Below are 13511 nucleotides of genomic sequence, written 5' to 3'. Positions count from 1 at the left end.
TGCTTTTACTGAGCCCTCACTCTGGCCGACCCTGTGCTGAGTGCTTGCCTCTGTTAGTGACTACGTCGGACAGTACACTGAGACTTTTAAAGTCTAGATCAGCATATCTCGAAATCCTAGGGGCCAGGGGTCAGCGAGGGGCTGGGGAGCTCAGTGGGCACAGATGGAAGCCACGTGGCCGTACAGCTGCTGACAGGAGAGAATCCGCGGAGTACTGCTACTGCGCCGGAATACACATAGGCCGCAGCATTTCCTGTGGCAGTTTACCCTGTTCTCATGAAATGCTGCCAGCCTTAGCGGTTGTGCTGTGGTAATAAATAAGTATTGAGAATTTATGAGGGTGCTTCAAAAAGTTCATGGAATAGAGAATTAAAATGAATTTATTGTGCAAAAAATTTGACGTTACACTCAAAGCATACATGGCAAATATGTATTATGAAAAACTGCCTGAATTTCTATTTTTTTGATACCAAAATAAACTTAATTTGATTTTTCCATGAACTTTTTCTAGTGTCTTCATCGCAGCTGCTTTCCGTGTAGACTCTGTCCTTCACAACATTTTAAGTGTGGATTGTTGTTACGCACCTTGCAGGAAACCAGGGTGTGGAGAATGGCACTGGAGGAGACCAAATCCACCCAGTGCCCTCTCACACCCACAGCGCCCCCGTCCTTCCCACAGGCTCGCTCACTTAATTCTGTTACGAAAGTTCCCTCCAGAAATAAAATCTGCTGACGATGGTTTGTATATCAACATAGGCCTTAGAAGTAATCAGGAGATACCTGTTAGTTCCCACAGAGCCCGGCTTGCAAAGCACACATTCTCATTGCTATGTGTAACACTGATAAGCAGCAGGAAAGCCGGACGTCACTGGGTTCTTGTTTAAATCCTGAGGAGTGGCACGCCGGGGATCTGTGTGGCTTGAATGCTGTGTTTGTGTCAAAAGTGTGGTGACCTTTAACCATTGCCATCAGTATCCCATCCAATATCCTCTAAAATATTCCTGGTATCAGGAACGCAAGAGAGCGCTGGAGGCGGAACGGCAGGCCCGCGTGGAGGAGCTGCTGATGAAGAGGAGGGAGCAGGAGGCCCGGATCGAGCAGCAGCGGCAAGAGAAGGAAAAAGCCCGCGAGGACGCAGCCCGCGAGAGAGCCAGGTACCCCGTGCCGTCTTGCCGTCCCCAGAGAGAACATCCACAACCACTGGCTGTCGTGTAGATTTTTATAAAATGATTAAAAAGACAGAAATGGAATAAATTGTGATTTTCAGACATTGGACAGCATTCTCAAGAGCGAAACCTTTTGAAATTTTCTGTGGGAAGAGAAATTTGTTATTTCCAGGCTGAAAAATGGCATCTGATTCTGGCTGGCTCAAGCCCACGGGAATTTGGGGGAAGATGCTGGAGCCATACCTGGTGCCCTAGAGGAGCAGGACTGGACGTGGTCCGCACGGGCTGGGTCCTCTGGTGGGCACTGCTCATGTGTTCTGTCCCATCGGGATCAGTGTTCTGTGCCATTACCACCTTCGTAGCCACTCGTTTAGGTTTCAAAGACATAGGAAAAAATAATCACTTAGGTGTCTAAGTTCATCTTATTGGTGTGATATTTCTTGACCTCTTAATTGTACCAAATTTGATAGATTTGAAGACAGAGCTCTTTGCTATTATAGTTATTTGTCTAGTTGTCTGTGTTTAATAAAGTCTGAGCCAATTTTACATGTTTATGAGCTCTGTAGGTTTTCTTCATGAGGGGGACCTATTCATTTCTCTGTTAGGGTCTTCATTTCTTACTGATGTTTAGGAATTATCTTTACCAGATACTAATTCTTTGTCAGTTAACATATATTACAGCAGTGTTTGTAGGCTGTGATGTCTCTTGATTAACAGAGTTCTTGTTGGCAGTGTAGTAACTCGATGAGCCTTGACATTTGTGCCTTTTCATATTTATGGAATCACTTTATTTATTTTGACAGGCAGAGTGGACAGTGAGAGAGAGACAGAGAGAAAGGTCTTCCTTCTGTTGGTTCAGCCCCCAAATGGCCACTACGGCCGGCGTGCTGCGCCAATCCGAAGCCAGGAGCCAGGTGCTTCTCCTGGTCTCCCATGGGGTGCAGGGCCCAAGCACTTGGGCCATCCTCCACTGCACTCTTGGGCCACAGCAGAGAGCTGGACTGGAAGAGGAGCAACCAGGACAGAATCCGGCACCCCAATCGGGACTAGAACCCGGTGTGCCGGTGCTGCAGGTGGAAGATTAGCCTAGTGAGCTGCTGCGCCGGCCAAAATCCCTTTCTAACTTAACTCATAAGACAGTCTTCAAAATTTTGTGGTTTTATCATTAATAATAAAGTCTTTTTCTACCTGTAATAGTAGGCATTTGACCTGGCAGTTTCTTGGCGTGCCGGGGTTTGCTTTTGGCTCCAGCTCCTGACTTTAGCTTTCTGCTACTGCCATGAGAGGCAGCAGTGACAACTCGACTGACCGGGTGCCTGCCACCTGCAGGAAAGGTCTGGATGGAGTTCCAGACCCCTGCTCTGGACCAGGGCCCTTATGGGCATTTTGGGGTTGAACCAGTGGATGGGGGCTTTCCTTCTGTCTGTCTGTCTCTCTCTCTCTCTGTGTCTCTCTCTGCCTCTCAAGTAAACAAAAATTTTAAATATACACACATATTTAAAACAGACATCTTACATAAGGTTTGTAGCTTTTTTCCATAACGTTCATTTTCACAGTTCCTGTTTCTTTTACATATGACCTGTTTTTAATCTAGAAACCTTGTTCTAGGTGTTTTGGACATCGAGTTTCAGGGTGCTGTTTTTCTGTTGATTTCGTTGTGATGGGGTGGCCTTCGGAATCTGGAAACTCACGCCCTTCGGTTATGTGAGGGAACTTGGATTTTTAAAAATGTGCATTTCCTCCACTCCACTTTTCTTTGTGTTTTTATGAAATGTCTTCCAGAAAACACTGGGCCGTCTGGTTTTGCTCTCTTTTCTTGGGCCTCTGCTTCTCTGGTCCATTTTTGTGAATTTTCATTCTATCTCAAGGACGTGCCAGTTGAGCTTTTTCAGCCTTTCTGATGATGTTTAAGTTTGCATGTTTTAAATTTACAAGCGTTATTTTCTCTGATTATTCGTTTCTGAATAAGACATCCTCTTAGCTAGTCATCTTCCAAGTGTTTTCTTTCTACTTTTTTCTCTTTCTTTCGTGTCACTTCTGTGCGCTGGTCTCGGTCTCTGTGTTCATGTTAGAGGTTTCCCCGATACCTGGTGAGCCTGGCAGCCTGTGCTTTTTAAGAATGAGGGACACCACGACAGGACTTCCTGAGTACCGAGGCTCTCCCTCTGGTGTTCTGGGGGGACCCCACAGATGTCTTTCTGTTGGCCTTTTCTCTTACACTGCCCCCAAGAGAGGCACCGTGGGGCCCAGAGGGCGGCAGGTGGTGCATGAGCCTGGCTGCCAGTGCTGGGGGGCGGCGAGGTGGCCGGAGCCGTTGTCCACTGCTGCTGTCAGCCTGCCTTCTGCACTCCACCTGTCATGTGTGTTCCGCCCCCCTAGGCTGTGATCTCCCAGGCATCAGCTGGAGTAGGGAAAACATTTGGAGATTCCTGTTGCTTTTATTTATTATTTTTAAAAGACTTTTTTGAGTCAGAGTTGGGAGGCGGAGTGGAGAGGTTGAGAGAGAGAGATCTTCTGTCTTCTAGTTCACTGCCCAGATGGCCACAATAGCCCAGTCTGGACCAGGCCAAAGCCAGGTCTCCCATGTGGGTTGTAGGGACCCAGCACTTGGGCCATCCTCCAGTGCTTTTCCCAGGCCACTAGCAGAGAACGGACCAAAAGTGGAACCAGCACTCATCCGAGATGCCAGCACTGCAGGCGGTGGCTTTACCCATTACTCCACAGCACCAGCCCTTTCACTTGTTCACTTATTTTCAAGATTTACTTCATTTATTTGGAAGGCAGAGTGACAGGGAGAGACAGAGCGAGAAAGAGATCTTCTGTCTCCTGCCTCATTTCCCAGATGGCTGCCTAGGAACTGGGCGCTCCATCCAGGTCTCCCAAATGGGCCCCGTTCCCCTGCCTTCCCGGGAACGTCGGCAGGGAGCTGGGGCGGGAAGCACGGCTCTGCCATGGGATGCCGGCATCGTTGGTGGTGGCTGAGCCTGCTGTGCCGTAGCACAGACGCCAGCTTCCTGTTTCTTCTAAGGCTTTACCAGTCTGCTTGTTTTCTTCCCCGGGCTCTTATGGAATTTTGAGGATAGACTTACCTTACTCAGACCTTCCGGCATCTTATATCCTAGCTGTCTCAGTTCTGCGTCTCAGTTTCTGAAACGTGCCCAGGGTTTATGATTATTCCCTTCCCTCTGTCCTTGTGAATTTTTGTCTTTTCTATTCTTATCCTAGGGTTTGGAGTGGATTTTTGGAAGGGAACAAAGTTAAATGCGTGTTTTTGATGCACCATATTTAAATGACAGTCCCAGAGCTCACGTTACATCCGTAGGTTTTGGAAATCGACATTCATAACCTTGTTTCCCAGACACTTAGTGGCCAACACACCCAAGACTTAGCAGGCATTCGGGGAAAAAAATAATCATTTAAGACAGTAGCTCCTTAGACTCTGTGTACTAATGCTGTTTGTTAACCTGAGGGGTGAGTTCCTAGCTTTGCTTCTCTTCTTGCAGAGACAGGGAGGAGCGGTTGGCAGCGCTCACGGCTGCTCAGCAGGAGGCCATGGAGGAGCTGCAGAAAAAAATCCAGCTCAAGGTCAGGATGTCATATATTTTCAATCTGAATTTTTGGAGTTTTCCATGCAACAGGAAACAGAACAAAAATGTGAATAAATTTGTGTTCTTTATTTCTGGACCACAAGGCTCATATCATTTGGCTACGACATTTCTAACTCAAGGCTCTGAGGTCGAGCCCTTTGAGGAGAAACCACTCCAGGTGGTCCCGTCCGTTGCTGCTAAGCCTTCCGCTATCGACTGGACGGCTGCGGCTAGGCTTCTGGTACTCACAGGTTTTAATCATGTGGAGGTGAACTGGGAGATGCTTCTTACACTGTTTTCCTTGATTTCAGGCCTCATGCACCTCACAGCTGTGGCTTGGGCGATTATGATAAACTGACATTTGCTAGGAAATGTTGCGCACTGTCGGCACTGTCTGGCAGTGTGGAAGTTTCAGACTGTCAGGTACTTGCATGGTGGCTCCTCGCAGGGTAGGAAGCTGACCGTGTGGTCCTAGAAATGTATTCATTTTAATGTGGCAAAGATTTATTGAGCCTTGTGGGAGGCATGGGGCTGCAGGGGTGGGGGAGACACAATTCTGATCGTCCTGGGTGAGATACAGATGCCGTGCAGACAGCGGGTGCCTGCAGTGCTGCGGAAGCGTGGAGGGGACGCGGTGTCCCGCGAGGGGAGGCGATGGGTCTCAGGGTCTCGGAAGGAGGAGCTGGCGGGGTGTGCTGCCATGCAGCCTGGTGACGGAGGTGAGCACAGGGCAGAGCAGACACAGCTTTTCATGTGTTGTGACTCTGCTTTCCCTGGGGTGGTTCCTGGAGATGTGGAACAACTAGAAGTGGAGTGGGGTAGGCTGAAGTCCTGGCCGCCGTTTCAGCCCGTGGATAGCCTGGGCTGCACCTGTATGCTGACATTTCTCTCTATGTGTTACAGGAAATGCTTCCCAAAGTGGGTTGTGGGCAAATAAATTGTAAAATCTGCTAGATTTATGGAGTCACAGAGCATGGTGACGTGCCAGAGGTGCTATAAAGTGCCTTTGTTAAATGAAAAAAAGTTTTTAAAAATTTGAGAGACACAGCTCTCATGTGCTGGTTCGCTCTCCAGATGCCTAGAGCTAGGAACTCAATTCAGATCTCCCATATGGATGGCAGGGCCCCAGCCACGTAGCCATCGCCTGCCTCCCCGCAGGGTATGCGTCAACAGGACGCTGGAATTGGGAGTGCATCCGGGACTCCGCATTCGGGCACTCTGATAATGGAATGTGGGCGACCCTGCAGCGTCTCACCGCTGGCTCAGGCCCCGGAAGTTCCACGTGAAGACTGTTTTCCGAGTTTATTTCACCCTGGAACCTCTCCCACTAAACTATTGCTACCCACTGGGAGTGCACCGTAGGAAATATCACTGTGCGTGTGGGAGATTTTGAAGGGCTGTGTGTTTGCAAACCCCTGTCTTCAGTGTGTAAGTTAGCTTTCCCAGGCGTGGTGGAAATAGCGCGTGCCCGTGTTCTTGGCGCTGTCCGTGCGCTCTCTCAGTCTCCGCTTGCCTCCCTGCAGCACGATGAGAGCATTCGAAGGCACATGGAGCAGATTGAGCAACGGAAAGAGAAGGCCGCGGAGCTGAGCAGTGGGCGGCACACGAGCACTGACGACGCCCCCAAGCTGACCCCCTACGAGAGGAAGAAGCAGTGCTCCCTGTGCAGCGTCCTGGTAGGGGCCGTTGTCGGTCTTGGGGTGGTGGATTGTGATTGGTGACTGAAGTGTTAGGGTCCGAAAACGCCCACCGCCCGAGGAACGACTCCAAGAGACTTTTCTCTCATGCTACCAGCAAAGGGTTAAAGATTTATTGATCCAACATGTTGGGGCTCTCTGAACATACAAGAACAGAGGAGCCCCGAGGAACTAAGGTATAGGGTTTATAAAGGCAAAAACCGCAAAATCGGGAGGGGGGAGAGAATACACGGTTGCTAAGCGGTTGCTAAAATCTTACAATCAGCAATTATGATCTTAAGACACAGACAAATCACATCTTCATTATTAGCCCAGGTAACCCAGGTGCATGCAACCTTTCTACTTCTAAGCTTGAGCAGTCATGCTAGGGGGTTTTTGTGCTCTGCCAAGGGTAATGTAGTGCACTGCTATTGTCCGACTATTTGAGATCATAGTTTCAGACCAGAGTCTCATGGTGAGGGGGTGCTTTCCCAGAATGCAGTCTCAAGTGCTCCAAAATGGAGTCCCTACTGTCAAGGTGCTACTTTACTCTGTCTTATTTTCACAGCTGCACCAGGAAGGTTTAAACCTGTAAGCTTAAGCTTAGCTTTTTACACCCGCACATATACAATTTTAGCTCTTCAGAAGCACGGAAGGACATGGTCTTCTAGTCTTTGAAAACTCAGGCTAAGGCGCCTGCTTAGTGCCGTGAGTTTCTTCCGTGGCTTGGAATGGAAACTTAGCAGTGCAGATGGTGCCCGCGGTCGGGGGCGGTGCCCTGGCCAAGCCTGCGGGTGCTGCTGAGCTGACCGCAGTTCCAGCGCTCAGGCTTGGGCCTGCGGTGTGCAGGGAGTGAGTTCCTGCTGGGCTTGCTGCTGTTTGACCACGGGCCTTCCAGAGCATTCTCAGAAAATACTTTTAGTCCTAGCGTGTAAATGCTAGCGTGGTCTCAATTTGCATGTTGCTTATACCAGACTGAGTGTGTAATTTTAAAAACTAGATACAATGTTCTCAATTATATTGCTTTGTTTTTATGCTTCTAGATCTCCTCAGAGGTGTATCTTTTTAGCCACATTAAAGGAAAGAAGCACCAGCAAGCGGTGAGGGAGAACAGCAGCATCCAAGGGCGGGAACTCTCGGATGAAGAAGTGGTGAGCTTTGCTTTTGTTCCTTATGGCTGCTTGTTGGGCTCCTAGGAGTCCTCTTTTATCATAAAGACCTTCTTGTTGATACGTGTTCCTGTGACCATTTAAAACCGTATTTAAGCCCTAACGACCACTGCAATGCTATATAAAGATGGATTATTGTAGCCTACATATTACAGAAGATAAACACAAATGTAATTGGCATTTATATAATTTCTGTGTAAGAAAACGTTATGGTAGTTTGATTTTAAAAAATATTTATTTTTTATTTATTTGAAAGGCATAATTAGAGAGGGAAGAGACAGAGAGACAGGTGAGATCTTCCATCTGCTGATTCACTCCCAAATGGCCACAGTGGCTGGGGCTAAGCCAAGCCAAGACCAGGAATCAGGAGCTTCATCTGGGTCTCCCACATGGATGGCAGAGGCCTAAGCACTTGGACCATCCTCTACCACTTTTCCTTGGCCATTAGCAGGGAGTTGGATTGGAAGTGGAACAGCCGGCACCCATATGGGATGCTGCCAGTGGCTTTACCCTCTACGTCACAGTGCCGGCCTCTGTTAAGCATTTTTCAAGGGGAGAAAACCAGTGAATGGAAGATGTCTCTAACTCTGACTTTTAAATAAATAAATAACTAAATCTTTTAAAAAGAAGAAAAGAGAAAAAAAAACCCAGGGGAGATCCTGTGGGTTCTTGGGGGCAGTGTGGGTGCATGCTGAACTGTGAGCATGTGTGAGGCGCTTACGTCGGCCGTGCTGCTTCCTCTGAGGCTGCAGTTGGCTCTGCTTAGACTTGGACCTGTGGCCTCTGGACGAGACCCTGAGGACCAGGCATGTAACTGGATAGACATGCGTGTATTAGCCTGTTTGAGGAAGGGAGTGCACACACGTGGGGGTCCGCGGAGGGCGGCGAGGCCTTGCTCTGGGTAGGTGCTGTCAGAGCAGGGGAGATTCTCAGCTCGCTTCCCTCTCACGCTTCACCTGGGCGGCGGGCAGGACGCTGTGGGCGCTCCCCGGCGTCTGTCCTTGACCAGTGTCAGAGGCCGGCTCCCGAGAGAACGCTGGGTTCACTTCGGAGGGATTTTCCCCCTCAGGTGCCAACCACGTGGCGGCTCTGCATTCCCTGGTCTGTGCCCTCAGCTCAGTGAGATGGCTGCTGTCTGGGTACCCTGCTCTCCATGCCAATAGCTCGCACCGCCCACACAGCAAAAGGCCAGCGTGCACGTGCAGCTCACTGACTGCACACTCCTCGTCTTAGGAGTCAGGTCTCCGCGGTCCTGGCCACGTGGGCCGCTCTCTAATGCCTCGAAGCGGTTGCTTTGTCTGTGTTGTGTAACTGCTGGAGTGGGAAGATTAGCCCGGTGCACGGCAGCTCACCCAGGCAGAAATCTGGTCTCCCGTGTGTTCGTGTTTCACGTTGCCTGGAACATAGTCACGGCTCTTAGTAAAAGCCAGTACATGCTCAGTGAGTTGAGTTGAACTCATCTGCAAGGTTATACGACGTAGTGTGAGGAGGGCCTCTGAGTTTTTCCTTCATGAATACCAGGTGGTCTTAATTCAAGTGACGTGGGACATGGGGCCAGTAGGTTGGTTTATTTCATATAGCATTTGTCCTTTTACTCAGATTGTGTGAGTGTTTGAAGAGAGTAGTATGCAGTTTTCTTTTTCACTTCAATCTTTCACAGTTACTCTGATTTTCTACTTGAGTTTGCTGTTTAGAACTGAAGTCATGTGTGTGAGGGAACCTAAAAGTTTTTGGAAAAATAGAATGTTTCAAGTGTATGTCGAGATTGGATTAAGATGGCGGAGTCGAGGGGAAGGCAGTTTTAAAAAGGGGAAAGAGTGCAGCCTCAGGAAGTTAGGGAGGAAACAGCAGAGGAAACTTTGCACAGATTGGAGGAACACAGTGGACCTACGTGGAGGGCGAAGGTGTGCACGAGGGGGCCTCCACCAGCTGAGAGTCTCTGCTACAGCGTTGGAGAGCAAGGTGAGACCGGCCTGCAGCAGCCCAAGCCACTGGTGAAAAAGCTGGAGGAGGAGCCCAGAGGGAATCCGGCTTGGAGCCCCATGGGGGATGGTGTACTTCCCAGCCTAGGGGAAAAAAACAAAGGAGGGCACACTTTCTCTCTGCCCGATCGTCCTGCAGGGACGTCCTGTAGCAGGCTGACAGAGAGAAGTCTGGACATGTGTAATAGCTGTGCCAGCTTGTGTCTGTGCCCTGCAACCAGCCAACTGGAGCGTCCTGGCTGAATCTGGTGTGGAGAACAGACAGGGCTGGGTGCTCCTGGCTGTGGGAGGCGTGTGTGCCAGGACTGTGAAAACACTGAGGCTGCGTGGGAGAACTCGGGGTGTGGCTGGGACTCTGGACAGTCACTGTGGGAGGCTCCACACACGCAGGGCTCCCTGGTTACCTGGCGAGGGACACTGCTGGGGAATCTGAGCTCCCACTGAGGACGGCACAGATCCTGTGTGTGGTCCTTGTGGCAGAGCAGATGAATAATACACCCACTGCGCCAGCGCCCAGCACTGGTCTCCTTTGAGGAGAGGAGCTCGCTGACTACATTAACAGATGAGAAGAAACCTCCCCTCTGGAAAAAATAAATTACCACAGCAAACCTGTGTGTGTCGCCTCAGACATGCACTTCACCCCGGAGCGCTGAACAGAGCTCGCTGGCCACTCCCACCACACACCACACACCACTAGGTATTCCCTGAAAGCAGGCACTACACTAACGCATGCATAGTCCACAGATACAGGCCGCCACAGTGAAAAATCAAAGAAAACACAAATGCCCCCACAAATGCCAAATAACAATCACCAGTCCAAGAAACAAGAACAAGGAACACAACGTGACACCTCCAAAAGATGCGACATGCCAGATTGTGAAGATGATGAGCTTGAAGAAATGCCAGAGACGGAATTCAGAAAAGTGATCATAGGATTCCTGAGACGTAATCGTCAGCAAATGCACGAACTAATGAAACCCACACATGACCTGAGAGACAATTTCTCAAAGTTGAGATGTTAAAGAGAAATCAAAATGAATATTAGAAATGAAGAATTCAATAGAACAAATGAAAATAAAAAATACCATTGAGAGCCTTAAAAACACAATCTGTGAAGCAGAAGAAAGAATATCCGACTTAGAAGACAAAGCACAGGAAATTAAACAGTCAGACCAAACACAAGAAGAAGAAATTAGAAAACTAAAAAACACTGTTGGAAATCTACAGGATACTATGAGATGACCCAACATATGGATGCTAGGAGTTCCTGAAGGCATGGAAAGTAAAAAAGGATTAGAAGGCCTTTTTAGTGAAATAATAACAAAATTTCCCCAAATTGGAGAAAGAAAAGGACATCCAAGTAGAGGAAGCACCTAGAACTCCTCTTATAGACATGTCCAGAAAAGATTTTCACCATGACACATCGTAATCGAACTCACCACAGTAAAACATAAAGAAAAGATTCTAAAATGTGCTTGAGATAAATGCCAGATTACTTTTGGAGGATCTCATTAGTGTCACAGCAGACTTCTCATCAGAAACCCTACAGGCTAGGAGAGAATGGCGAGATATATTCTAAGTCTTAACAGAAAAAAATCTGTCACCCCAGAATACTGTACCCTGCAAAGCTGTTATTTATGAATGAAGGTGAAATAAAGATCTTCCATAACAAACAGAAATGGAAAGAATTTATCACCACCCATCAAGCCCTACAAAAGATGCTTAAGGATGTGCTGCACACAGAAACACATAAACATGGCCTTCACTAGGAAAGAATGCAAAGGAATAAAATCTCTCAGTAAAAGTTCAAAGGAAATTCAAATTAAAAAGTAGGAATAGTTTTCGAAAAATGGTAGGGCATTGTCATTACTTATCAGTAGTCATCTTGAATGTAAATGGCTTCAGCTCTCCAGTTAAAAGACACAGACTGGCTGAATGGATTAAAAAACAAAACCTACCTACCTATTTGCTGCCCCCAAGAAACACATCTCACCAACAAAGATGCATGCAGACTAAAAGTGAAAGGACAGAAAAAGATATTCCATGCCAACAGAAACCAAAAAAAGAGCTGGTGTTCTTTTATCAGGCAAAGTAGACTTTAACACAAAAACTGTTAAGAGAGACAAAGGAAGACACTATGTAATGATTAAGGGATCAATTCAACAGGAAGATGTGACTATTACAAATGTACATGCACCTAATTATAGGGCATCTGGCTGTTTAAAAGAAATGTTAAGGGATTTAAAGGGAGACATAAACTCAAATGTAATAGTAAGGGGGGGATTTCAGTACCCAGCTTACAGCAATGGACGGATCCACCAGACAGACATTCAGCTAGGAAACAGCAGATTTAATCGACACTATAGACCAAATGGACCTAACAGATATCTACAGAACTTTTCATCCTGCAGTTGCAGAATACACAGTCTTCTGAGCAGTACATGGAACCTTCTCCAGGATTGATGACATGCTAGACCATAAAGCAAGTCTCAGCAAACTTAAAAAAATTGAAATCATGCCACGCATCTTCTTGGATCACAAGGGAATGAAGCTGGGAATCAGCAACTCAGGGATCTCTAGAATGTATGCAAACACATGGAGACTGAACAACATGCTCTTGAATGAACACTGGGTCATAGAAGAAATCAAAAGAGACATCAAAATACTTCCGGAAACAAATGAAGATGACAGTACAACATATCAGAACTTATAGGATACAGCAAAAGCAGTGTTAAGAAGAAAATTTATAGCAGTAGGTGCCTACAACAAGAAATTGGAGGGACCAAATACATGAGCTATCCATGCATCTCAAGGATCTAGATAAACAACAAAAAACCCAACCCAAAACTATAGGACAAAAGAAATAATTAAAATTAGATAAAAATAAACAAAATGGAAACAAAAATTACATAAGATCAACAAAACGAAGAGCTGGTTTTTTAAAAAAATAAAATCGACACACCATTGGCCCAGCTAACCAAATAAGGAGAGAGAAGACCCAAATCAAAAAATTAGAGATGAAAAAGGAAATCTAACAACAGACACCACAGAAATAAAAAGAATCATCAGAAATTACTACAAACAGCTGTATGCCTACAAATTGGGAAACCTAGGAGAAATGGATAGATTCCTGGATACATACAACCTACCTAAACTGAGCCATGGAGACATAGAAAACCTAAACAGACCCATAACCAAGATGGAAATTGAATCAATAACAAAGACTCTCCCAACAAAGAAAAGCCCAGGACCAGATGGGTTCACTGCTGAATTCTACCAGGCATTTAAAGAAGAAGTAACTCCAATTCTTCTCAAGTTATTCAAAACAATTGAAAGGGAGGTAATCCTCCCAAGTTTTTTCTATGAAGCCAGCATCGCCTTAATTCCTAAACCTGAAAAAGATATGAAAGAGAAAGAGAACTACAGACTAATTTCCCTGGTGAACATAGACACCAAAATCCTCAACAAAATTTTGGCCTATCAAATCCAACAACACATTGGAAAGATCACTCACCCAGACTGAGTGAGATTCATCCTGAGTATGCAAGCAAGGTTCAGCAGTCACATATCAATCAATGTGATACATCACATTAACAAACAGAAGTACAGAAGCCATATGATTGTGTTAATAGATGGAGAGAAAGCAGTTGATAAAATAAACACCTTTTCATAATGAAAACTCTAAGCAAACTGGATATTGAAGGAATATTCCTCAGCACAATCAAGGCAATTTATGTCAAACTCATGGCCAGCATCCTTTTGAATGGGAAAAGTTGAAAGAATTCCCACTGAGATCCGGAACCAGACAAGGATGCCCACTTTTGCCATAACTATTCAGTATGATCCTGGAAGTTTTAACCAGAGTCATTAGACAAGAAAAAGAAATCAAAGGGATTCAAATTGGGAATGAGGAATGCAAATTATCCCTACT

General features: G+C 46.7%; 1 protein-coding gene across 10 annotated transcripts in view; it reads left to right on the top strand.

The window, feature by feature from the left end:
- The window catches only part of SCAPER (S-phase cyclin A associated protein in the ER), a 439476-nt gene that overhangs the window by 166092 nt on the left and 259873 nt on the right, over nt 1-13511 (top strand). For all 10 annotated transcript variants that reach the window (XM_070054635.2, XM_051834595.3, XM_051834596.3 and 7 more), the window contains 4 exons: nt 1012-1154; nt 4670-4751; nt 6277-6429; nt 7473-7580. In XM_070054635.2, coding sequence (XP_069910736.1) covers nt 1012-1154; nt 4670-4751; nt 6277-6429; nt 7473-7580 — 486 coding nt within the window. The remainder of the gene's footprint in view (nt 1-1011; nt 1155-4669; nt 4752-6276; nt 6430-7472; nt 7581-13511) is intronic.

This window comes from Oryctolagus cuniculus, chromosome 12 (genome assembly GCF_051225735.1).
Source record: "Oryctolagus cuniculus isolate XC-2025 breed Fujian yellow rabbit chromosome 12, ASM5122573v1, whole genome shotgun sequence".
Lineage (NCBI taxonomy): Eukaryota > Metazoa > Chordata > Mammalia > Lagomorpha > Leporidae > Oryctolagus > Oryctolagus cuniculus.
Note: the sequence above shows the minus strand (reverse complement) of the source record. Positions and strands in the feature narration are given on the sequence as shown.